The following is a 25,506-nucleotide window of genomic DNA, read 5'->3' as shown; positions in this document are numbered from 1 at the left end:
TCATCCCAGAAAAAAACTGGCTTAACATGAAATGAACACATGAAACTGTTTTCTGGTGATGGCATTTCTCAACAGAAATGGAATATATTCTGAAAAACATGAGAGGAAACATAACTGGAAGAGAGTATAAAGAAGGTGACAGACAACATCACCATTGGGGCAGCAACTTTCCCTACCTTTTGTGACCAACCAGTAAGCAAAATTTCACTATGGGGCAGTTCCAAATCAGTTGATTAAATGATATGATGTCTGGGGGCACCTGGGTGGCACAGTTGATTAAGCACCCCACTCTTGGTTTCAGCACAGGTTGTGATCTGACGGTAGTGAAACTGAGCCCTGAGTGGGGCTCTGTGCTCAGAGCGGAGTCTGCTTTTTCTCCCTCTCCCTCTGCAACAACCCCCCCAACACCGTGCACTTGCACTCTTGCTCTAAATAAATCTTTTTAAAAAATGATATGATATCTGGGATTTATTGCAAAATAGGGGGGAGGACTGATGGAGGAATGGATGAAACAAGATTGGCTATGAATGGATAACTGAAGTGGAATGAGAAGTACGCTCATCTCTCTAATACATATTTGAAATTTTCCATTACACAAAGTTTAAATAGAACTAATGATAATAAGAAAGAAAAAAGATTCTTCTGCTATGTGGAGAGCAAGAGCAGAAAAAGGGGATGAGTCAGGAGTCTATCTTAGTAGCTTGGTTGTGAAATGGTGGCAGCGCATTCAGAATGCAGGGGTTTGAGATCCAATGAAACAGAAGGACTTACTGGTATACTGGATAGGGGTGTAGCAGTGGTGGGGAGAGAGAAGAATAAAGGATGACTGAGGTCTACCCTACCAGGAAGAAGTATTACTTTTTTTCTGTTTTTCAAGCATTTTGAGGATATCTGGAAATTCTTAAGAGAATTTAAGATAGTTTAATAGGAACTTCTTTTGAGAAATTTTATTAGGGGTAAGATTTCACCATCATTTTATTTATTTTATTTTATTTTTTAAAAGATTTTATTTATTTCAACTGAGAGAGACAGCGAGAGAGGGAACACAAGCAGGGGGAGTAGGAGAGGGAGAAGCAGGCTTCCCGCTAAGCAGGGAGCCTGGTGTGGGGCTCGATCCCAGGACCCCGGGATCATGACCTGAGCCGAAGGCAGACGCTTAACGACTGAGCCACCCAGGTGCCCCAATTTATTTTATTTTTTAAAGATTTAATTTTTAAGTAATTTCTGTACCCAACGTGGGGCTTGAACTCACAACCAAGAGCTGCAGGCTCCACCAACTGAGCCAGCCAAGCAACTTGCCCTCACCATTATTTTAAATGCAACAATTTGTGTTAAAATACAGAATGCAATTATAATCCTTGCAATTCCATCTGATGAATCATTCATTCTTTCCAAATTACTGCCTGCTTGAGAAAAGAATTTCTCTTTAACCAGTCTCTGATCTAAGAGCCACAATTAATTTTAAATTACAAAGTGGTTTCATCTACAAATGCCCTTCACAAGAAAACCATTAAAATCTGAGATAACGTTGAGAGTTGATGCTGGCACTCACTAAATAATCTGTCAGCAGGTTATAGAGTCTGACCTGACACAGCCCTTCAACATTAATCAGATTTCTCCCAGAATAGAGTGTAACCTTTCAAGCACCTGTTTGCTTTTCTATGGGAAAAAGATACCACGCAAAGCTTCACTGCTGAAATCTCTTTAGGGGAAAAAAGAGATTCAAAAAATATATAAGCTGGGGGCGCCTAGGTGGCTTAGTCGTTAAGCGTCTGCCTTCAGCTCAGGTCATGATCCCAGGGTCCTGGGATCGAGCCCCGCATTGGACTGCCTGCTCCCTGGGAAGCCTGCTTCTCCCTCTCCCACTCCCCCTGCTTGTGTTCCCTCTCTCTCTCTCTCAAAAAATAAAATCTTTAAAAAAAAAAAAAAGCATATAAGCTGTTCAATAAAGCTGTGGGAAAAAAAGGCCTTAGTATACATAAGTAATTTACTTATAAAGAACAAGTTATAGGGCGCCTGGGTGGCTCAGTTGGTTAAGCGACTGCCTTCGGCTCAGGTCATGATCCTGGAGTCCCAGGATCGAGTCCCACATCGGGCTCCCTGCTCGGCGGGGAGCCTGCTTCTCCCTCTGACCCTCCCCCATCTCGTGCTCTCTCTCTCTGTCTTATTCTCTCTCTCAAATAAATAAAATCTTAAAAAAAAAAAAAAAAGAACAAGTTATATAAAAGGAAGTCATATTTGGGATTAGAATCAAGCTAAAACCAGAATAACCTACCACAGGTATATTTGAAACCTAGTTTAATTCATATTAGGTAGTTATTTCTACAAGGAAATGAGTATTTCCTCTCATGCACAAGCAAAAGCTTTCATCCACAAAGGGAGAACACTTTTTAAACAGTGGAATTAATCCAGATATAAAGAGAAATTTTACTCAGAATACATTTCAAAGGAAAAGAAAACAATTGTTAAAGGAGAGAATGCTTAAGATACAAAAGATATGAAACAGCAAAGAAAAAGAACACCTCTAAGAGCAAATGGAGGCCATAGTAAATACTAGGAAATAGAGAACTGAGGGAGACACATCCTGCCTATGAGAAGCTCACCTTCTAGTGGGCAGTGACTACTCACTCACACAGGAACTAGACAAACAGCTCCCATAAATGCTGCTATGGGGGGGGTTAAGAGCAAATGGTTAATGCTCATGGGGCACTGTGGGAATGGAGCAAGACTGCTTAAGAAATAGCATTCAGGGGCGCCTGGGTGGCTCAGTCGTTAAGCGTCTGCCTTCGGCTCAGGTCATGATCCCAGGGTCCTGGGATCGAGCCCCACATTGGGCTCCCTGCTCAGCGGGAAGCCTGCTTCTCCCTCTCCCACTCCCCTGCTTGTGTTCCCTCTCTCGCTGTGTCTCTCTGTCAAATAAATAAAATCTTTAAAAAAAAAAAAAAAAGAAATAGCATTCACATTAGGCCCTGGAAGGTAAGTCAGATTTCCACAGGCAAGGGAGAGTAGTACCAGGAAAAGAATGGAGAGCAATTAGGTGTGGCTGGGGTTTGGGTAAGTGCTGAGAAGTCGAAAAATGCAGGACAGGAGCTGAAGGGCTCCTGTGGAGGGCCAAGAATTGTTATCCAAGAACTTAAATTTTTAAAAAAGATTTACTTTAGAGAAAGAGAGAGAGAGAGCATGAATGGGGGGAGGGGCCGAGGGAAAGGGAAATCCTCAAGCAGACTCCCTGCTGAGCATGAACCCAACTCTGGGGCTCAATCCCAGGACACTGAGATCATGACCTGAGCCAAAATCAAGAGTCAGGCGCTTAACTGACTGAGCCACCCAGGCTCCCCGTGACCCAAGAACTTTATACTTTATGCTATAAGCTTGTGCTGTCTGATATGGGAGCCAATAGACACATGTGGCTATTGAGTTTGAAATGTGGCTAGTTTGGATTGAGATGGACTGTATGTAATTATGTAAAGTATGTAGATATGTAAAAATGTAAAATAACGCATTGGATTCCAAAAATGTAGTACAAAAAAAAATGGTAAAATATTTTAGTGATAGTTTTATACTGACTAGATTGAAATATTTTATAGTGGGTTAAATACATATATTAATTGAAATTAACTGTATCTGTTTCATTTTACTCTTTTAAATGTGGCTACTAGAAAATTTAAGATTACATATGTAGTTTCCAGTATATTTCTACTGGACAACACTGCTATAGACAACAAAAAGTCATCAAGGTTTCTGGGTGGAAGTGATATAATCCAATCTATCTATCTATATTTTTAAAGATTTTATTTATTTATTTGACAGAGAGAGAGAGAGCACAGTTAGGCAGAGCGGCAGGCAGAGGGAGAGGGAGAAGCAGGCTCTCCGCTGAGCAGGGAGCCTGCCGCAGGGCTCGATCCCAGAGCCTTGGGACCATGACCCGAGCGGAAGGCAGATACCCAACCAACTGAGCCATCCAGGCGCCCCCAATCTAGATCTTAATTTTTTAAAAGATTTATTTATTTATTTTAGAGGGAGACAGAGACAGCACGCATGCGTGTGGGGTGAGGGGCAGAGGGAGAGAATCCCTAAGCAGACTCCCCACCTAGCAGAGCCCCACGTCATGAGATCATGACCTGAGCAGAAACCAAGAGTCCGACGCTCAACCGACTGAGCCACTCAGGCGCCCCTCCAATCTATACTTTAGAAAAATAATCCTGAGGGGCGCCTGGGTGGCTCAGCCGTTAAGCGTCTGCCTTCAGCTCGGGTCATGATCCCAGGGTCCTGGGATCGAGCCCCGCATCGGGCTCCCTGCTCTGTGGGAAGCCTGCTTCTCCCTCTCCCACTCCCCCTGCTTGTGTTCCTTCTCTCTCTCTGTCAAATAAGTAAATAAAAAAATCTTTAAAAAAAAAAAAGAAAAATAATCCTGATAGTGATGGAGAGAATGGGTTGGGAAGAGGTTAGAGGTCAGGCATCAGCTGCAAGATTTTAGGTTAGAGGTAACGAGAAAAATAGAATCATCACTGGAAATACAAAGGAATGAATACAGAAAGACACCTGGACTTGATATCAATGTATTTTATATCAACAGGTTTCTGGATTCCAGGAATGAGTATTGATTAGATGATTCCCCAGTTGGGAAAGGGGTGGAAATGCCTTTAGAAGATACTGAATTCTGTCTCAGGGTATGCGGAGTTTTAGGCGCCAGGAGGACATTTTTAGGGAAATGTTCTATATAAAGTCAGAAACTATGAGTCGGCAGCTGGGAAGGCAATCAGAGCCAGATCTTTGACAAAGATCGGGAATTGACACCATTAGGGGTAGATGACATGCTCAGAGAGCACAGAGAGTAATAAATTCAAGTGGGGATCTTAGGAATGAGAATTCCTTGCCAAATAGCTCATTTGTTAATTGCATCTTACTCTAGGCATCAAATTACAATCACAGATATGATAGCTGATTAAGGAAGTATCCAGTTTGGCAGAATGATATAATTTCTTTGGAGGTGAAAAGAGGTGAAGCTGAAAAGGTAGGCTGAGTTAATAACTGGGAAGGCTTTGAATGACAAGAGAGAGTTTACACTGAATATAGAAGTTATTTCCTTTATTTATTTATTTATTTTTAAAGATTTTATTTATTTATTTGAGACAGAGAGAATGAGAGAGACAGAGAGCACATGAGAGGGGGAAGGGTCAGAGGGAGAAGCAGGCTCCCTGCCGAGCAGGGAGCCCGATGCGGGACTCGATCCCGGGACTCCAGGATCATGACCTGAGCCGAAGGCAGTCGCTTAACCAACTGAGCCACCCAGGCGCCCGAAGTTATTTCCTTTAATTCACTGTAATCATCTTATGTCTCCATTAATAACGTTCTGTCAGCATAAGTCTAGCTTAAGTGTTTCCTTTGACCCAAAAATCCAATTAAAACCATTATTAGACTAAGATAATGGTTACATATCTGAAATAGCCAAGCAGAAGGCTGAGAGGAGACTATAGAGTGCAGATAATTCCTTTAGGTGTACTACTTGCATGGAAATACCAGTTTTGTGAAGTGGGAGATAATCAACCAGAAAATATATATGATAATTACAATTTTTCACATAATATTTTGGTTAAGTTTCCCACAGACTGTTTTTCTAAAGTGAAGAGTTAAGAGAAAAGGACAAAGAAAATTCTGTTGTGTTTCCCATTATTTAAGTCTATCTTTTTATAAAAAGAAAATTCTTAAAGTAACAGCCAATTTTCATTTTTCTAATTAACACATTTTTGTTTTTGCCTTAGTATAGTCATCTAAAAACAAAATTTTGCTGTACTTTAAAAATCATTTAGCTTTTTATTAAACTCAGAATTTTACTTAATAGCTTTGTTCTATGCCAAAAGGTGAAGGAAACTCTCCCTCCTCCACCGCTGCCGCCTCCTCCTTCTGCCGCTCCTCGCGCTGCTTGTGTGCTTGTTCGGTGCGGACCTGGTACCTCTTTTGCGAAGCGGCAGCTGAGGAGACTCTGGCACTAGGCATGGCCGACAAAAAGCCCAAGGAAGGAGTCAAGACTGAGAACAACGATCATATTATTTTGAAGGTGGCGGGACAGGATGGTTCTGTGGTGCAGTTTAAGATTAAGAGGCATACATCACTTAGTAAACTAATGAAAGCCTATTGTGAACGACAGGGTTTGTCAATGAGGCAGATCAGATTCCGATTTGATGGGCAGCCCATCAATGAAACAGACACACCTGCACAGTTGGAAATGGAGGATGAAGAAACAATTGATGTGTTCCAGCAGCAGACAGGAGGTGTCTACTAAAAAGGGAACCTGCTACTTTACTCCAGAACTCTGTTCCTCCAGACCAAGAAGACATTCTCAATTAGAAAGCCACAATTTGGTTCCACCACATCCTGACTACTACAGTATAGTTTTCTCTATTCTTTCATTTTCCCCTTCCCCATTCCTTTATTGTACATAAAGGAACTGTGTATGTGCACAAGCATACTGCATTTTTTTTTAACTAGATAGCCAATGGTATGTTTTGATCGACATCAAATGGAGATGGGATGGGGGAAAATACTGCTTCTGTGAAAATACCCCCTCTCTCCATTAGTGGCATGCTCAGTCAGCTCTTATCTTTATATTCTAGTAAGTTATTTTGCTCTGTTTAACAAAAAAAGAACACCACTAAAATCCTTGCATACCTCATTCGATTGGAGAATTTTAATGTTTTTCATTTAGCATTGTAAAACCAAGGACAATTTTATAACTTTTTTGTACATAGCTGTTACATGTAGGGCAATCTGTCTTTAAGTAGGGATAAATTACTCTAAAGGTAATGAATCCTAGATAGTTTTCCCTTCAAGTCAAGCGTCTTGTTTAAATAAACATCTTGTTTAAAAAAAAAAAAAGGCTTAGCTGTTACATGTAGGGCAATCTGTCTTTAAGTAGGGATAAATGACTCTAAAAGAAATGAAACCTAGATAGTTTTCCCTTCAAGTCAAGCGTCTTGTTGTTTAAATAAACTTCTTGTTTAAAAAAAAAAAGGCAAAGGAAAAAAGATCTGGTAAGCTGAAACTGTGGAAGCTTAAAAATCCCATCTTTCCAATTTCTTATGGTCACCTAACCGTGTTGCTGCAAAAGGCTCACCCTGAAAAAGACTTTGAACTAAGCCTGTGTCTCTCTAGCACTGTCCTCCTATTATCAGCCACGAGCATGAGGTTGCCATTCTTAAGCCCTTCTACTACAATCATCTTCAGATTGACATGCAATTAGTTACAAAGCAAACATTTTCCAGAAGATAGTGATGCCTAGAGAATACTAAATTTCAATTTTAATGTAAGTATCAGTGAAAAAAAATTGGCAATTTTATTTTATCCAAAACTAGACTGGCAGAATTTCTAATATTAAATAGTACCCAAAGGTAATAGCTTTATTTCTTGCATCTTTGATGATCTCAAGGCATTTTACATTGAGCCTCACACTCTAATGAAGCAAGACAGTTCTACAGGGATTGTTTTTTCGTCAGTGAAACGTCTCCTATCTACTAAGATGGGTACTTGATAGTGAAGTGAAATTCCAGAAGAGAAACTGAGTAAGGATCTGGCTGGATCACAACAGTTGAATAAGAAGGGATAAAGATATCTGGTTTTACACTTTCTGCAGCAAGTATTCATCTAACGAGGCACTGGCTATGCGGTATTTATTGCAGTGCTACAGCCAACTTCTTTTCAGATGAAGAGGTTCTTCTTCAAATACTATAATCTAGTGTTCACAAAGCCAACCTTATTTGTCTAGAGATATCACAACATGAAGCATTATAACTAAAGAAAAATGAGATCACAGTATAAACTCAATATCTATCAAATAGAACAGATCATATTTGTATCAACATTGCTGAAGCCTCAACAATTTGGGCATTAAGAACACTCCCTTGTGGGCGCCTGGGTGGCTCAGTCGTTAAGCGTCTGCCTTCGGCTCAGGTCATGATCCCAGGGTCCTGGGATCGAGTCCCACATCGGGCTCCCTGCTCGGCAGGAAGCCTGCTTCTCCCTCTCCCATTCCCCCTGCTTGTGTTACTGCTCTCGCTATCTCTCTCTGTCAAATAAATAAATGAAATCTTTAAAAAAAAAAAAAAAGAACACTCCCTTGTGATTCAGGACTGTGAAATGTTGTATCTGCAAATAATTATCCCAAAGAGAACAAAAAGCAGAATTACTGGAAAAAAAATTCAACAGCTGAGTTATTCAGAAAAGTACAATTTGCTTTGACTAACAGTCCTTTCACTTCTCTAGAGGTGAAATAATATAGATTGTGATGTTCTTCCTGCTTTAACAAGCAAGTGATATATTCCCTTTGCAAAAAGTTTCCCCAAAGCAACCACTCTGCATTAATCACAATGAAACCTGCTTCTTCTGAATCTCCAGAGACCAACTCTACATTAAGAACTCAAGATCTCTAGGCTGAACAGCTAATTCAAAAGCTGAGGCAACAAAGCTGAAAGAATGGAAAGGAAGAAAGGTTCAACCTCGTAATAAAATGTGCGAAAGTGGAACCTATAAGCAAAACTCAAATTCTGCTAAAGAAATGGAACTGTCTGAGGGAGTTAACAAAACTCAAATAAGGACTCCAATGCAGGAATAAATGGTCCATTTTATGTTTTAGAATTCCAAACAAAATAGCTATTCCTTTCTAGTTTAGTAAACACAAAATTACTTCATAATTAATCAAATTAAAATGTACACACATACACACCCTCATACCTACTGCCCAGAATACTTCATTATCTAGAGATGGTAAATTCCAGACTATTCTGGGCAGTTGCTTTGCCTTAAAAAAGCAGTGAAAAATGCTGAAAAGAGGTTAAGGAAATGACAGTGTGAAGGCAAAGAAACTCAGTCAACCTTTTTCTTTTTTTTTAAAGATTTTATTTATTTTATTTTAGAGAGATAGAGTGAGCAAGAGTGAGCAGGAGTAGAGAGGGGAGGAGGAAAGAATCCCAAGCAGACTCCACACTAAGCACAGAGCCCAATGCGGGGCTTGATCTCACGACCCCAAGGTGACCTGAGCCCAAACCAAGAGTCAGACGCTTAACTGACTAAGCCACCCAGGTGCCCCCAAAGCCAACCTTTTTAAAATAAAATATTCTTCCTCTAACTTTAGCTCATCTGTTTAAATACCAAACACTTAATGTGGAACATGTGGCTCAATGTGGCCTGGGGACCTTGGGTATCTTATAGACTTGGGTAGGAATTACCTTCTCACCACACAAACTGAAGAGTTGAAGGTGAAGTCACAGAAAAGGTCATTTCACTCCTTTTGAGCTGCAACAGTATCTTCCCCAAATGCTAAATGCTGTTAGCAATGCTTTCTGAACAGAAGAAAGCAACAGGCAGATCACGGGCTCACACTTACTGTGAACTATGGACAGTATGGGCAGGGCCCTTAGTGCGTTATAGAATTAAAGGCTTCTGGGGCGCCTGGGTGGCTCAGCTGGTGAAGCCACTGCCTTCGGCTCAGGTCATGATCCTGGAGTCCCGGGATCGAGTTCCGCATCAGGCTACCTGCTCAGCAGGGAGTCTGCTTCTCCCTCTCCCACTTCCCCCTCTTGTGCTCTTTCTCTCTCTCACTCTCTCTCTCAAATAAATAAAATCTTAAAAAAAAAAAAAAGAATTAAAGGCTTCTGTTAAAGCTGAGACTCCTGTTAGTTTCTAGATATGAGAAAATGTTATATAACACCTAATAATTGAACATTTAAATAAGAAAATAACAGCAATTAAAGTCTAGCTATCTGATGTGTGCCTACTTATACTAGCCCTTTAGGCTAAGAGAGAATTTTTCCTTCTGTTTATAATTTATAAGATTAGATCTAGAATTCTGGTCTTAAAGGTTAACCTAATATTTATGACAATTAAGCTATATATCCTTTTTTTAAAAAGATTTTATTTATTTATTTGAGAGAGAATGAGATAGAGAGAGAGCATGAGAGGGGGGAGGGTCAGAGGGAGAAGTAGACTCCCTGCTGAGCAGGGAGCCCGATGCAGGACTCGATCCCAGGCCTCCAGGATCATGACCTGAGCTGAAGGCAGTTGCTTAACCAACTGAGCCACCCAGGCGCCCCTAAGCTATATATCTTTGACCTAACCTCAAAGAGGTTACTATTTACCTCCCTGGTTTTCTCACCCCTCTATAAAAATAAGAGCTGGCCTTTACTGAAATACCACCCTCTGGGAGAGGTCAAGAGTCACATGTAGCCCTGGCACAAACACTCTTTTTTAAAAAAATGAGAACATAATTTCCTCTGAGTAAGCCTGCCAAGTGGAGAGCTGTCCCTTAATTTCTAAACACTAATTATATTTTTTTCCTACATGCTGTTTAATTAAGTAATGATCTTTGAGTGGTAGGACCAGTAATTGTTTTTTCTTCTTTTTACTTTCCACATTTTCCAATAATGAGTATGTATATTACCTTTCTCGGAGGGATTACAAAAACTATATAAATCCAGTTAGAGCTACGTTTTACACTTACACTAAATATTAAAGTTATTCAACACAGTTTATTGAACCTCTTCTATATACATGACACTGTAGCGAAAAGCAGCTAAAGGGATTTACATGTAATAAAAGATTTCCTGCCCACGAAGCTTAAAATCAAGTGGTAGTGACTATGGCAGGGGAGAGGGGTTTGGAGAAGTTTATGATAAATGGCTGTAACAAAATAAATATGCACCAATAAAAACTAAAGCAAGATCAGATTACATGTAGCTAAAGGAATCAGGAAAAGTATTCATGGAGAAAATAAGTGCCTCATATGAGCCTTGAATGATGAAAACACGAGTCATGAGGGAGGAGGTTGAGGACAGAATTAATTTGGGCAGTTCCCTAAGATTCTGACTAATATGGATAAAGTGCAGTAATAAAGGTGAGGTTAAGCTCTAAGAGCAGAGAAACCTGACCTCCAGGTGAATGCCTATTACATTCCTGCCAGGAACCTCTGACCAGCAATCAGCCCAAACACACTGCAGGAGTTCAGGCATAAAGGAGGTCCCCAGAAGTAAAGGGCTGGCCTGAAGTCACCCAAGTTCCTGTGGCCCACTGAACTAGTTCAACTGAGGCCTTTATTTGCTTTAATGAAGGGGGCTTTGCTCAACTGTTAGCCTAGGAATAGCTCATATCAAAGTACTATTCAGACTCAATAAAGATCACTTCAGTAAAACAAAGTTTTAAATGATCATTTGACTTGAAAAGCAGTGTATACACACTAGGTAAGGGCACAGGCTTTGGAGTCAGATCTGGGTTCAAACTGCAGCTCCAGGACTAGAGTTAAGTGTACCAAGGGTGTCCTTGGGTAGCTCTCTGAGCCTTAGTATCTTCATCTGTAAATGGGTATAATAACGGATATGACAGGACTGATGTGACGAACAGGGATAATGTATTAAAGAGTACCTGCCACAATGCTCAGCTCCCAGTCAACATTAAATAAGAGAGTTATGCCTCTCTTTCAGAAAGACTAAATAACAGCATATAGAATAGCCTAGCCTGTAGCAATCAGAAAAAACAATCTTTGATTAGTGTTTGTATCTGTGGTCACAACCAAAAGACAATTCCCACTCACAGATAATGTATAAAAGATGAGTGGTCCATTCAGCTTTTCCCATCACACATCCACCACCATTCAATATCTCATTAAACATTTAACAGTAACTAAGAAACAAACTTATGTCTCTAAAAAAGGAGAAACAGATCCACCTGCACTTTGAAGAAATTAGTTTTCTTTTTCCAGAAGTGGCTCTGAAATAACCTTATTTAACAAATATCTCTTAAGTGCCTGCTGCCTACTATGTGCCAGGGTTCAGACTTAGATATTCCTTATTTTATTTATTTTTTTAAAAAGATTTTATTTATTTATTTGAGAGAGAGAGAGACAGCGAGAGAGGGAACACAAGCAGAGGGAGTGGGAGAGGGAGAAGTAGGCTTCCCTTGGAGCAGGGAGCCCGATGCGGGGCTTGTTTCCAGGACTCTGGGATCATGACTTGAGCCCAAGGCAGACACTTAATGACTGAGCCACCCAGGTGCCCCAAGATATTCCTTAAATGGAAAAATCTTATAACAACTAGTGATAAATTGGTCTAAACCATTTCCTTAGGTAATAACAATAATTGCAGCACCTCTATCACAGCTTTCCTGTCTCCTTTCTCCCTCTCTATATTGTAACTCCCCTTCAGGGCTGAGTCTCTTTCCATTGCTAACCAACCATCTTTTTCATCTCTGGGTGTTGGCCTAGTACCTGGCACAAAAGTTCTCAGTTCTTGCTGCACACTGAGATTACCCAAGCCCCACCTCCTGAGTCAGTTTGTCTAGGATGGGCCTGGGCCTCCTAGCAAAGTACGAAAACCAAACTGCACAGGTAATTCTAATGAGAATCATTGCTGGAACACTTAGAACTCAGTAAAGGCCAGCTGGACTTAAGCATTCCATGAGCCAGATGATTCCACCTCTGAAATGCCTCTCCCACCAAGCAATCCTGTTTTCCATCCCCAAATTCAATCCTTCTCTTGCATATCCTAACCTGGTTAATGGCAGCCCAACCCACCCACACTTGTAGGCTAGAAACTTAAGGAGGCTTCCAGATGCAAAACCTCAAAATCAACTTCAAGTCCTCTTTTCTCTTTCACCCTCTTCGTCCAATTATCACTAAGTCCTATTGATATGTCTGCAATGTTTCTGAAGCCAGACTACTTTGAACTGTCCTAGTTAAAGCCTTTTCTAGTTCAGACTATTTCAGTAGCTCCCTAACTGGTCTTTTGCTTTCCTATTCTCCCATTACACTCTGTATCATTTTCTTCTTTCTTTCTTTTTTGCTTTTTATAAGATTGCTATGTCCATGTTGCTCTTCAAATACCTTCCACGTATATACACTTTCCTACTTGTATATGTAAAAACATTCTTGGGGGGGGGCGCCTGCGTGGCTGCTCAGTTGGTTAAGCGTCTGCCTTCAGCTCAGGTCATGATCCTGGGGTCCTGGGATCAAGCCCCACATCGGGCTCTGCTCAGTGGGGAAGCCTGCTTCTCTTTCTCTCCCTCTGCTTGCTGCTCCCCCTGCTTGTGCTCTCTCAAATAAATAAATAAAATCTTTTTTAAAACAATTCTCTGGAAGGATACACCAGAAACTGATAACATTAGTTCCTTCTGGGAAAGGAACTTTGCAGCTAGAAGAGAGAAACTTTTCACTTTGTACGCTTTGAATTTAGAATACCTTTTGAATTTTGTACCATTTGAACGTGTTGCCTCTTCAAAAACCACCAAACCAAATGCAAAACAAAGGCAACAACATCTTCTATAGCTTCCTAACCGCCCCCCCCCAAATGGAACCCAGTTATTTAATATGGCAATTGTGACCTTCAACAGTTTGGTCTCAACCTATTTTCTAACAATTCTCAACTGCCCTTCCAAACCCACTCAGCCAGCCCAAACTACTCTCTAGCCACAAAACAGCCGTAGTTTGAAGACAATCTTCTGTGTCTGCTGATCCCTCAATCTGGAGAGCTTTACCATTCTTCTCACTTGCCTCAATTACTGAAAAACCCATCTATCGAGACCTGACTCCATGCTTCCACAACACCTAATGTGTGTGTATTTGTTATACTGTTCCTGTGGCCTTCCCTGCCAGACTTCAGAGCTGAAGTCTCTCTTGTTCTTGGTCTTCTTCACAGCACCTGTCAGGGACTTACAGGAAACAACCAGTAAACAATAAATTCAGTTGACTGTACTGAAAAGTTAGAATACCAACACGCTGGTGTACAAACTTTCATCTGAGAACTCCAAAGAGTTCATCTTAGAGTTGCACAAGATGTTGTGCCCTGGGTTGGAGCTAGCTACAAGATGCTCCTCTCACAGACCGTTATAAGAAAGTTTGATGGAAAGAACCCAGAAAAGGAGTCAGGGGATGATACCACAGCCAGCTTACTTTGCCACTAACTGGTTGTAGGATACTGGCCAAATCACTTCTCTAAGCTTTAGTTTTCTCATCTGTGAAATAAGGGGCAGGGGGGCAAATTCTCTCAAGAATTCCTTTTTCTAAGATCGAAGATTCTGGGATTCTAAGTCATACTGCAAGAAAAGGGAAACTGTTTTAGAAACTATAAAATAAAGGTTAACATACAGCTATGCTTTATTTTTCACATACAACATTACATTTATTACATGAACTAGTTTTGAAGCAAAGGCTCCATCTCAGCCTTCCCAAATTTTCCTTTCTCCTTATTACACCAACACATACATGTTTTCAGAGAAGTTTCAATAATGATTCAGAGAGTAAAAATACTGCCCCATGTCCTTTTACTTTGGTTTTAACCACCTAAAATGTTGGGAGAATATGCTTCTTCTTTAAGCTAAAGTCTAATTAAACTAAGCCTAACTAACAAAAAGTCCAGCCAACCATTTTTCAATTTGAAATTCTGATAAAAGAATAAAAGATGGTTATGGATTAGTATTAATTTACTTCACTGAATTCAGATGATCTGTAAATAAATATGTGTATGTGGAATGTATCCACAAAACACCCTAACTTTGTTATCCAAAGACCACTGACTGGTGAATTTAGCGTACACGAACAAGAAAAGCAATGATAAGATCAAAGTTGCTGCTCAAGAACCAAAAGAAGTGAATTCTTAAAAATAATGTGTGCAGGGATGCCTGGGTGGCTCAATCGGTTAAGCACCTGCCTTCAGCTCAGGTCATGATCCCAGGGTCCTGGGATCGAGCCCATCAGGCTCCTTGCTCAGTGGGGAGCCTGCTTCTCCCTCTGCCTGCCGCTCCCGCTTGTGGTCTCTCTCTCTCTAATAAATAAATAAAATCTTTTAAAAAATGCATGCATAAAACATCCTTGTTTAGACTTCATTTCATAGAAACATTGATGACCATATTACCAATTAGTGGTTAACTTAGAGGCCATGAACAGTTTTCTAGCTCTTATGCAAATAACTCACATCTATTTTCTTATCCAAAACTGCTATCCAAACGTTGATGTGAAAACAGAAGCACTTTTTGTTTCATTCAGCACAGCTATTCTTTTTCATCTACATCAAATGACAGCATAGACTAATTCTGATAAGTCAAAAAACCTGGATAATAGGATCCTTGAAAAATCAGAATATACAGTCAAAGCAGTACACACATACACACAAAGAAATTCCCTTCCTTTTCAAAATAGTCTGTTAATGAGTAAAAGAAAAATCGGTACAAAAATGTGTTGGAATTGGCCTGAATCAAAATAATACTGGGTCTTTCAACAGAAAGCACTCTTTGTAGTAAGTCACTTTTGTAGTCTCTGGCAAAGTTTTTGCAGTCATTTTGTAGTCCGTGGGATTCATACCAACAATCCAATCAATTCTAGAACTATTCACCAAACTTACTCACCACAAAAACAACTATTTAAGAACCTGGTAAATTTATAAACTGTTAAATGTGACAGACTCAAGATCAACAATAAGCTTATTGATGAGAGCAATTTCATAACAACTGGAAACGTATAAATTAGCGTAACCTTTCTGGAGGGACCCATGCTAATATTTATATCAGAGGGCTTGCAAATGTTCATAGCCTTTGACTCAAGAACTCTTCAAGGAATTTATCCTAAGAAAATATTCAGATGCTGAGATACTCATTCACTCTAATCTTACTCAAAACAGAAAACTGGAAATTGGGGCACCTGGCTGGCTCAGTTGGTAAAGCATGCAACTGATCTTGGGGTTGGGAGTTCGAGCTCCACGCTGGTGTAGAGATTACTTAAATAAGTAAGACTTAAAAAAAATAAAATCTTAAAAAAAAACAAAACTGGAAATAATCTAAATAACTAAAAATAGAGAACTGGTTATTAAACAAATTATGGGCTATACGTGCAGAAAAAATACGATGCAGTGACGCATGGAAATATGCTCAGTTTACATTACATAAAAATAACATTACAAAGCAGACTATATATATATATTAGCTCAATTTTATTTAATAGTACGTATACATACAATTGTGTATATACAAAAGCTGGAGGAAACCACTGACTATAGTTTAGTTATGAGTTACAGGAGTCTTATACTGTGCTTTTCTGAACATGTGTTATTTTTATAAGCACAAAACAAAAGCATTTACTTAAAAGCACTAGACACACAAGCAGGAAACTTAGGTCCAAGTCCTAGCTATGATACTAGCTGTATCGACCTTATTGATGAGTCAAATTTATAGATAAGGAGGGCGCCTGGGTGGCTCAGTCGTTAAGCGTCTGCCTTCGGCTCAGGTCATGATCCCAGGGTTCTGGGATCGAGTCCCTCATCAGGCTTCTTGCTCCACGGGAAGCCTGCTTCTCCCTCTCCCACTCCCCTTGCTTTTGTTCCCTCTCAGGCTGTGTTTCTCTCTATCAAATAAATAAATAAATTCTAAAAAAAAAGAAAAACTTTATAGATAAGGAAACAGATGCAGATTAAGTGGAGATAAGAGCAGCTATTTATAGTTAAAACATTAAATAATGTAAAACACAAAAACATGCTGTTAAATCTAAATCACTATATATAAAGCTCTGATAAGATGAATCATATTTTGTGTCAAGATACTAAATAATGCTTAGGAAAAATAGAGTGAAGTACTTTCACTCTTTAAGGAAAAGCTTTGTACCCCCACCTCTCAATCCACCCAAAATCCTATTTGCGATCTTATTCAAAAGAACTGAGCATCTTTTTTTCCTCAAAATTTTAAAATAAATTGAAAGAGGGCACCTGGGTGGCTCAGTCGTTAAGCGCCTGCCTTCGGCTCAGGTCATGATCCCAGGGTCTTGGGATCGAACCCCGCGTCGGGCTCCTTGCTCCGCGGGAAGCCTGCTTCTCCCTCTCCCACTCCCCCTGCTTGTGTTCCTACTCTCGCTATGTCTCTCTCTGTCAAATAAATAAATAAAAAAAAATTTAAAAAAAATCTTTAAAAAAAATAAAAATAAAATAAATTGAAAGAGCTATGCCACTTGCCAAATCAAGTTTAACTGATTAAGTGTTATCAGTCCAATGCCCTCTGCAGTGAGTCAGTTTTTGCAAAAAGTCTTGATTTATGATGCAATTTTATAAATTGTGTGTATTGTTTAATAGGAAACAAATGCTTTTAGCTCTCAAGGAAATAGAAAACTACTGTATTTTTAAAATATTTGACAACTCCCAAACAAGAGAGATGACTAAATTTTATTACTAATGACAAAAATTAGGATCCAGGGCACCACTTCTTAAAATGAGACCAAAAGTTAACACTAATTTTGAAAGGCAAATCCACAAGGCACACTGTTTTAAACTAACTAGAACTTCTCATTTGAAAAGTCAAATTTCAGGAAGGAAATACTAATGTTACTTTTCTAAAGCATTTTCCTGAAAATTCTGAACCTGAAGTCCCAAGTAAGGCCTCTCTAAAAGGCACAGGGACCTACATAAAATGCATTTGACATTTAGCTTGAACTTGACATAAGCGTTTACTCAAAGGACATGGCTGTAAGTCAAATATTGTGGCCTGGGTATAGTGCTTCTTGAGTCACCTGAGTACAAACTCCATTTGGATACTGTTGGAGCTATTCAAGTTATGTACTGCCCAGTTTCATAAAGCAGTGCTGAAGTTCAGGGAACAGCCTCCTCCAATCCAGCCCCTTCTCCCTGCAAAAAACCCCACCACAGGGCGCCTGGGTGGCTCAGTTGGTTAAGCGACTGCCTTCGGCTCAGGTCATGATCCTGGAGTCCCTGGATCGAGTCCCACATCGGGCTCCCTGCTCTGCGGGGAGTCTGCTTCTCCCTCTGACCCTCCTCCCTCTCATGCTCTCTCTCTCTGTCTCATTCTCTCTCTCAAATAAATAAATAAAATCTTAAAAAAAAAATTAAAAAAAAAAAAAAAAAAAAAACCCCACCACAACCAATACATGCATCTTACCTTCTGCTGCAATTTTTTTTTTTAAGATTTTATTTATTTATTTGACACAGAGAGAGATAGCGAGAGCAGGAACACAAGCAGGGGGAGTGGGAGAGAGAGAAGCAGGCTTCCTGCCGAGCAGGGAGCCCAATGCGGGGCTCGATCCCAGGACCCTGGGATCACGACCCGAGCCAAAGGCAGACGCTTAACGACTGAGCCACCCAGGTGCTACAATTTAAAACCTTTTAACAAAAATGTATTTTCGAAAAAGTATAAACAGTCATGCTTTCAAATTCAATTACTTGCTCCATAAAAAAGATTCATCCAAAATCCTTTAAAAAGATTAACACATTGAGAGAACCTGAAAGTTAGGAAAATTTAAAACTAAGCTTGAGAATCTCTAAAGACTGAACAAAGAAAAAGTAGTTTTGACAGTATAACAAATGAGGAAATGACTTGAAAAATAATGTGCCTTTTAAGAACCTCTTTAAAGTACAATATATGTGTATAGCAAAGTGAGGAAAATATCAGGGAGCAAGAGTTTAAAAAACAAACTGCAGGGGCGCCTGGGTGGCTCAGTCGTTAAGCGTTTGCCTTCGGCTCAGGACATGATCCCACGGTCCTGGGATCGAGTCCCGCATCAGGCTCCCCGCTCTGCGGGAAGCCTGCTTCTCCCTCTCCCACCCTGCTTGTGTTCCTTCTCTCTCTGTGTCTCTCTCTGTCAAATAAATAAATAAAAATCTTTAAAAAAAACCCAAACAAACAGCAAAATTCCTCTATCCATCAACCCTGTAATCTTATTACACAAAGACAGAATACTCAGAAAAGTCAGACAGCAACTAGTCAAATGTGTGGCTTTTTTTTTTCTTCTTTCTTTTGAAAGAAATGAATTTCTTTGAAATGAATGGATAAACAAAAGAAGTGGCTTTTTTTTTTTTAAGATTTTATTTATTTATTTGACAGAGAGAGACACAGTGAGAGAGGGAACACAAGCAGGGGAGTGGGAGAGGGAGAAGCAGGCTTCCCGTGGAGCAGGCAGCCCGATGCGGGGCTTGATCCCAGGGTCCTGGTATAGAGTCAAGCATCGGGCTCCTTGCTCAGCAGGGAGACTGCTTCTGCCTCTGCCTGACGCCTTGCTCGCTAGCGCTCTCTCTTTCCCTCACAAATAAATAAAATCTTTAAAAATTAAAAAAGTACTGATTAACCTTAGAACTTATATTTGATTGTTGCCTTTTAAAAAATATTTCCCTTGGATAAAATAATAAGTATATAAAAATAATTATATAAAAACCAACTATATTCCTCATAAAGTCATAGCTATGGTAAGACCCAACAATTCCATTTTTAGATATATACCCAAGAGAATGAAAAATATATGTTCACACAAAAGCCTGTACATGGATGTGTCACAGCAGCACTATTCACAACAGCTAAAAAGTGGAAACAACCCAATGTCCATTTATAAATTAATGGATAAACAAAATGTGGTATATCCATACAATGGAATATTATTCAGCCATAAAAAGGAACAAAGCACTGATACAAACTACAATGTGGGTGGACCTTAAAATATACTTTGTGAAAGTATATTTTAAAAAGTGAAAAAAGCCAGATACAAAAGACCACATTTTGTGAGATTCCATTTATATGAAATGTCCAAAAGAGGCCAATCTATAGTCAGCCTATACTTTCTGTTGCCAGGGGTTGAGGGAGGGGAGACTGGGGAGTGACTGCTAATGCACAGGGGTTTCTTTTGTGGTGATGAATGTGCTCTGGAACTAGTCAGTGGTGGTGGTTGCACAACCCTGTGGATGTACTAAATGCCACCTTTTTTTTTTTTTTTTACTTTAAAAGGTAAACGTTATGACAGATGAATTCTATATTTCAATTTTTAAAAACTCAACCAGGGTCATGTCTGCTGTCAAGAGGTAGATCAGGCTAAAATTTGACTTTCAGAAAATTATGACTATATAATAATAAGACTAGTTTCCTGACACAGCTTAAAATCTAACTGAGGGAAATTCCAAAGATGACTTCTTCAAAGGCTTAAATTAGCACACATGCACACTCTCCCAATGTGACTACTTTGTTATTAAAAGGATAACTCACTTTCAGATACCGAGCTTCTACCAAATATATTAAAATTATCATGACTGTTGGAAAACATAAAATTCTACCTAATCTATTCACTTCCTAAATAAACTTTTGATCCTTATATTGTTCACGTAATCCTTATAGCTTAAGACAACTACTTTTAAGATTGACATTACTTTGGGCGCCTGGGTGGCTCAGTTGGTTAAGCGACTGCCTTTGGCTCAGGTCATGATCCTGGAGTGTCTGGATCCAATCCCGCATCGGGTTCCCTGCTCGGCAGGGAGTCTGCTTCTCCCTCTGACCCTCCCCCCTTTCATGTGCTCTCTCGTTCTCTCTCTCTCAAATAAATAAATAAAATCTTAAAAAAAAAAATTGACATTACTTTTTTTTTTTTTAAGATTTCATTTATTTTTTAACAGGGAGAGAGACAGCGAGAGAGGGAACACAAGCAGGGAGAGTGGGAGAGGGAGAAGCAGGCTTCCCGCAGAGCGGGGAGCCTGATGCAGGACTTGATCCCAGGACCCTGGGATCATGACATGAGCCGAAGGCAGACGCTTAACGACTGACTCACAAAAACACTTCAAAAATCCTGGCCACAATCAAAATCATATCCAAAGGCTAGAATATGAAATTGTTTTCATTTCTCTTTAAGGTTTCAAGTTAAATCAAGCTTCAATAAACATCTGGCAGTTTTATAAGAATTACTTTACAACTCTATTCAGAGGTCAGATTTTACATGGCATAGACCATGCTGCCATTTCTCAAAGAAGTGGTTTCAGTAAACTGTGGTTTAGTATGCAGAGGAGCTTTTGTTGCATTTTAATTATGAGTCATACTGTGGATAGAGAAGTTGTAAACACACACACACATATACCCTTAAGCAGGAAAAACATTAGAAGGATCAACTGTACCTGAAGAGACTGGTTTTGAATTCACCCATGTTATCAAGAAAACTTACCTAGTGAAGCAACGGAAAGTGGACTGTAATGGGCAGTCTTGGTGCTAGTCCTAGTTCTGCCATTAACTAGTGGAATAACCTTAGCAAAATCATTTGACCCTCTGTAGGCCTCCATTTTCTCACTGGACTCCAAGGTTTCTAAGTCTTACAACTCTCACCAGTCTTTGATTCTATTGTTAAGCAGCTTAGAGCTGTAGGAGGCCTAGCAATTACACACTGGACAGCTCTCATATTTTTGTGTACTTAGGCATCCATGCCATATAGAGTAATGAGAGAACTCAGGATTAGCCACAACGAAGAAGAAAAAGGAAAAGTGCACATAGCTCCTGCTGGTATTGGTTTACTCCTGTTGAACCTAATAAAGAGAAAGCACCTTTGCCAATTTTCCAGGGGATAGGAGTGGTTCCTATGTCTCACCACACCCACCATAGTTGGTTTTTCCTAAAAGAAATCCAGTGGGGACTCTACAAAAATTCTGTAAAGCACCAAGTACTTTTAGTCACTGCATACTAATAGAACAGATCAATTCTAAATTAAAGAAATAAAACAGCTTTCTCTTTCTAATACAAAAAGAAATAAACAGCTTTTATTCCAGTCAAGGAGTTGTAGATGAGCACAGTGAGTTGTACATATATTTAGCAACAAATACAGTGTTAACCCAAAGAAAATGAATTATCTGTAGAACTAGAAGGTTCAAAGCACTGAGGTTCAACATAACATTATTCAACATGGTCCTTTAATGCTTTTCAGTTTACAACTCCGACTTCCAGAGAAAAAGCATTACTAAGGACTTGCTGAGATGCCTCACCTCTTTCATAGCAAGCAATAATCAGACCTGCCTGATGGGATAGTGTCAATAAAACAGAAGTCACCATCACACAAACTGGTTTGTAGAAGCCAAAGATCAAATGAGGCCTACTCAGAAGTTGTTTCAGGTGGCCCCCCAAGATGGCTTTCTGGAAGAGCTCTTCCAAAACAGGACAGTCCTAGAGAACCTGTCTCCCCTGATTTGTACACCAAACACACATACACACACACACACACACACACACACACACACTTATTCTCTCTCTCAAAATGGCTCTTGTCAAATATGGCCAAAGACCACCCCTAGGTCACACCTGTCTGGTTATGCCTGGCAGCATTCCTTTTGGAGGGGTTACAGAGCTGTGGTTCCTAATCTGGTCCCTGTGGATGGACCTCTAAGTGGTATGCAGATGGACTTCGTGGGGTCAGTGAAGTCACTGAATGCCTATGCAAAATTTTGTCTCCATGCACATTTTTGTGGGTAGAGAGCCCTTGGGCAGTCAAAAGTCCTGAGGCCATGAACCAAGGAAAGTTAAGAACCACTGGTTTAGCGCCAAATATAAAACAGGAGAACTATACTGAAGGTACCCATGTGAATACGATAGGAAATAATGTCTGTTATTTCAGGTGCAAAATAACAAAGCGTGAGGTTTTTTCAAAACAAAAAGAAAATATGATCCGATGGTCAGAAGTCCCTAAGCATCAGGTAGTCCACTCCCTTCCTCCTCTAGTCTAGATGAGGAAAATGAGCTGAGAGGCTCTTGCCCAAAACCACGTATCAGAGCCAGGCTGGCAAAGTTGAGCACAAAATTTGGCAGGGTTTCTGCCAAGATGGTAGGTTTATACTTTTTTCAAAATGGGTTTGACCAAAATTCCCCATATCCTTCTAAATACCCCACTTCATTAAGAAAGTAGCCTTCACAAATTTTAAAATCAAGCTTAAGCATAGGGATTTAGCTCATTAAAATGTCCCCAAATCATTAATCAAATTGCAAATCTTTCACAAAAGCCAGCACACAGATTTGTAAGGGGGAACGTTAGTGGCTCATTATCACCTATCCTGTTGCACTGACTCCGATTTGAAAAAGCAGCACAGGTCACAAACTCATTAAACGAAGCTTCTAAATGTAATGGGAAAAGACAGCTATTGACAGCCCTTTAAAAAAGATACTGAGTCAGGGATGCCTGTGTGGCTCAGTCGGTTAAGCGGCTGCCTTCGGCTCAGGTCATGATCCCAGAGTCCTGGGATCGAGCCCCGCATCAGGCTCCCTGCTCCACGGGGAGCCTACTTCTCCCTCTGCCTCTGTCTCTCATGAATAAATAAATAAAATCTTTAAAAAAAAAAGATACTGAGTCAGGGTCAAGCTGACTTCAAAGTGAATTTATATGATTTCTATCTACAAGCTCCTTCACCTACTGAATCCTCCCTCACCCTCTTAAAGTTAACATCAAGAGTGTTGTCTAAACACTAAATGATTTTTTCAACACAGGTAATGGGGTCATTCATAAATTAAACTGAGAACAACCTTTCCAGTAACCCTGTTCACAAACACTACATGTAGTAGAAACAGATAATAGGCAGTTATTCTGAGATCAAATTAAAAAATAATTATTGTCATAAAGAGTTACAGGACCATTTGTTCCAATGCCAAACTGTGCCTCAGCATATGAAATTTAAAGTAGTCAAAAACTCAACCTCACCTAAGAAGTGAAACCAAAGTGACATTTGAACCCAAGTTCAATGACAGCATGTCCTTCAATATCAAAGGAAGTGCTTTACTTATTAAAGGAGATTTAATGGCAGTATGATTCTATGGCATACACATTGTCTCCAAAGATGTATATTATGATAAACTTTCTGATTGCTTGTTAATTATATTTAGCCCTTTCTATAAGCTCATACGCTAGTCTCCCAGCCAAAGGTATAACTGGAATAGGCCTTTGGAAGCACCTGTGGCCTGAAAATGCTTTAACCAATTCTCAAGGCTTTCTTCGCTGCAGTTTGAAGAAGGTTCGACCATTCTATTTTGGGTCAAGGAGACTCTCTTCCACCCCAAATGACCTGAAGTGGGCAAGAGCAGTTTGGGAGAATGCACTGCGAGTGTTTTTTCACCAGGCCAGCGCCACCGCCTGCGAGACTCCGAAAAGGATGGAGATCTGGTCACCATCGAGGCGGCGAAAGAATGCGGCTGGGCTGTCTGGGGCTCAGGACAGTCAGTCTGCTCTGGATCCCGCAGCCTGTGGCCAGGCTGTGCGTCAGGAGCACGCGAAGAATTAGAGATCTCCGGGGCAAGCAGAGGGAGGAGGCGGGGAGGGAACAAGAGCGAGGTTAGGAGTCTGCAGGTGTCTCCGGGGGAAGGGACGAGGTCGTCGGGACAGGCACAGCCAAGTGACTAACAGTGCGGTTCTGGACTCAGACAAACTGGTCACATCGTCAGGCTGTGTGACCTTGAGCACAGAACGCGACCGCTCTGCGGCTCAGTTTCCTCATCTCTAAAATGGGGGTTGTTCCAACGGAGAACGCACCACGGGCGCTTGGCACGGCGCCTGGCACATAGTAAGCGCTCCCTCCCTACAGCTACTACTGGCTCTCGGGCTCCTCTCACCGCTTGGAGGAACTGGGGAAGAACTGGGGAAGCCCCGAGCAGGGGAGTCCCCAGGAGGCGGATCCGGGGCTGCGGCGGAGGACCCGGGCCGGGTACTCACCGAGCACGTCTGCCGAGCGGTGCCGCGCCACGAAGCACGCGTCGTCCCCGTAGCACGCGCCCTTCTTGAGAAGGCCCTTACGGAAGTCTTTGCCGAAGCCGCAGCCGGCCGTCACCAGCCCGTAGTCACCGCTGCCGCCGCCACCGGCCCTGGGGTCGGTCTGCGAGAGGCCGCCAAGCACGGCGCGGGCCACCAGCCGCCCGTACGAGAGGACCGAGAACATCGCCGCCGCCGCCCCCCCGAGGAGGCGGGGGGCCCGGGGAGCAGGAGGACGCGGAGGCCCAGAGCCGGCTCTCTCCTCAGCCGCAGCAGCGCCGCCGCCGGGGCGCTCCTCAGGGCGGCGCACAGTCGCCGCCGCCGCCCCTGCCCTACGCGCGGGGCCTCGCACACGCTCCGCTGCGCGCACCGGAGCCAGAGCGAGGTCAGAGCCGGCGGCTCCTCCACTTCAGACCAAGTGGGGTCCCAGCTGCAGCCACCGCTGCCGCCGCCATCTTCCGCTCCACTAGCGTGTTCCGGGCCGCGCCGGCAGCACCGCCCCCTCTATGGCCACGCCTTAGCCCCGCCCACGGTTCGCTCTCAGGCCCAAGTCACGCCCCCTCGGGCTCGGTGCCTTCTGCGGTCTCTGAGGTCGAGCGTGCGCAGAGGGTGTGGACGCAATGTCTCCTGGGAGTTGTAGTCTCTGCTTCACGGCTTAGCATCCAAAACCTAGGAGGATTTCCCCACGCGGGACCTAAATTAAGTTATTGAAAATTACAGATGGGCTGTTTGAAAGTTTCCTCCTTGTTTTAACCATATATTTTATTTTATTTATTTATTTTTAAAGATTTTATTTATTTATTTGACAGAGAGAGGGATAGCAAGAGCAGGAACACAAGCAGGGGGAGTGGGAGAGGGAGAAGCAGGCTTCCCGCGGAGCAGGGAGTCCGATACAGGCCCCGATCCCAGGACCTTGGGATCATGACCTGAGCTGAAGGCAGCTGCTTAACCGACTGAGCCACCCAGGCGCCCTTAACCATATATTTTAAAGGCTATTGTTTTAAATAACACCACCA

General features: G+C 41.4%; 2 protein-coding genes across 3 annotated transcripts in view; one reads left to right on the top strand and one right to left on the bottom strand.

Moving 5' to 3' along the window:
• Positions 1-24,937, bottom strand: part of PPTC7 (protein phosphatase targeting COQ7) — a 42,649-nt gene extending 17,712 nt beyond the window's left edge. For both annotated transcript variants that reach the window (XM_021698487.1, XR_006541211.1), the window contains exon 1: positions 24,455-24,937. In XM_021698487.1, the coding sequence (XP_021554162.1) occupies positions 24,455-24,677 (223 nt within the window). In that variant the 5' untranslated portion in view covers positions 24,678-24,937. The remainder of the gene's footprint in view (positions 1-24,454) is intronic.
• LOC110588206 (small ubiquitin-related modifier 2-like) lies at positions 5,996-6,433 on the top strand. The gene is made up of 2 exons (XM_021698489.2): positions 5,996-6,149; positions 6,207-6,433. The coding sequence occupies exons 1-2, from the start codon at positions 5,996-5,998 to the stop codon at positions 6,281-6,283; spliced, it is 231 nt and encodes a 76-aa protein (XP_021554164.1). The 3' UTR covers positions 6,284-6,433.
• Positions 24,938-25,506: the final 569 nt, after the last annotated feature.

This window comes from Neomonachus schauinslandi, chromosome 14 (genome assembly GCF_002201575.2).
Source record: "Neomonachus schauinslandi chromosome 14, ASM220157v2, whole genome shotgun sequence".
Lineage (NCBI taxonomy): Eukaryota > Metazoa > Chordata > Mammalia > Carnivora > Phocidae > Neomonachus > Neomonachus schauinslandi.
The sequence above is the reverse complement of the archived record's forward strand: the minus strand, read 5'-3'. Positions and strand labels throughout refer to the sequence as shown.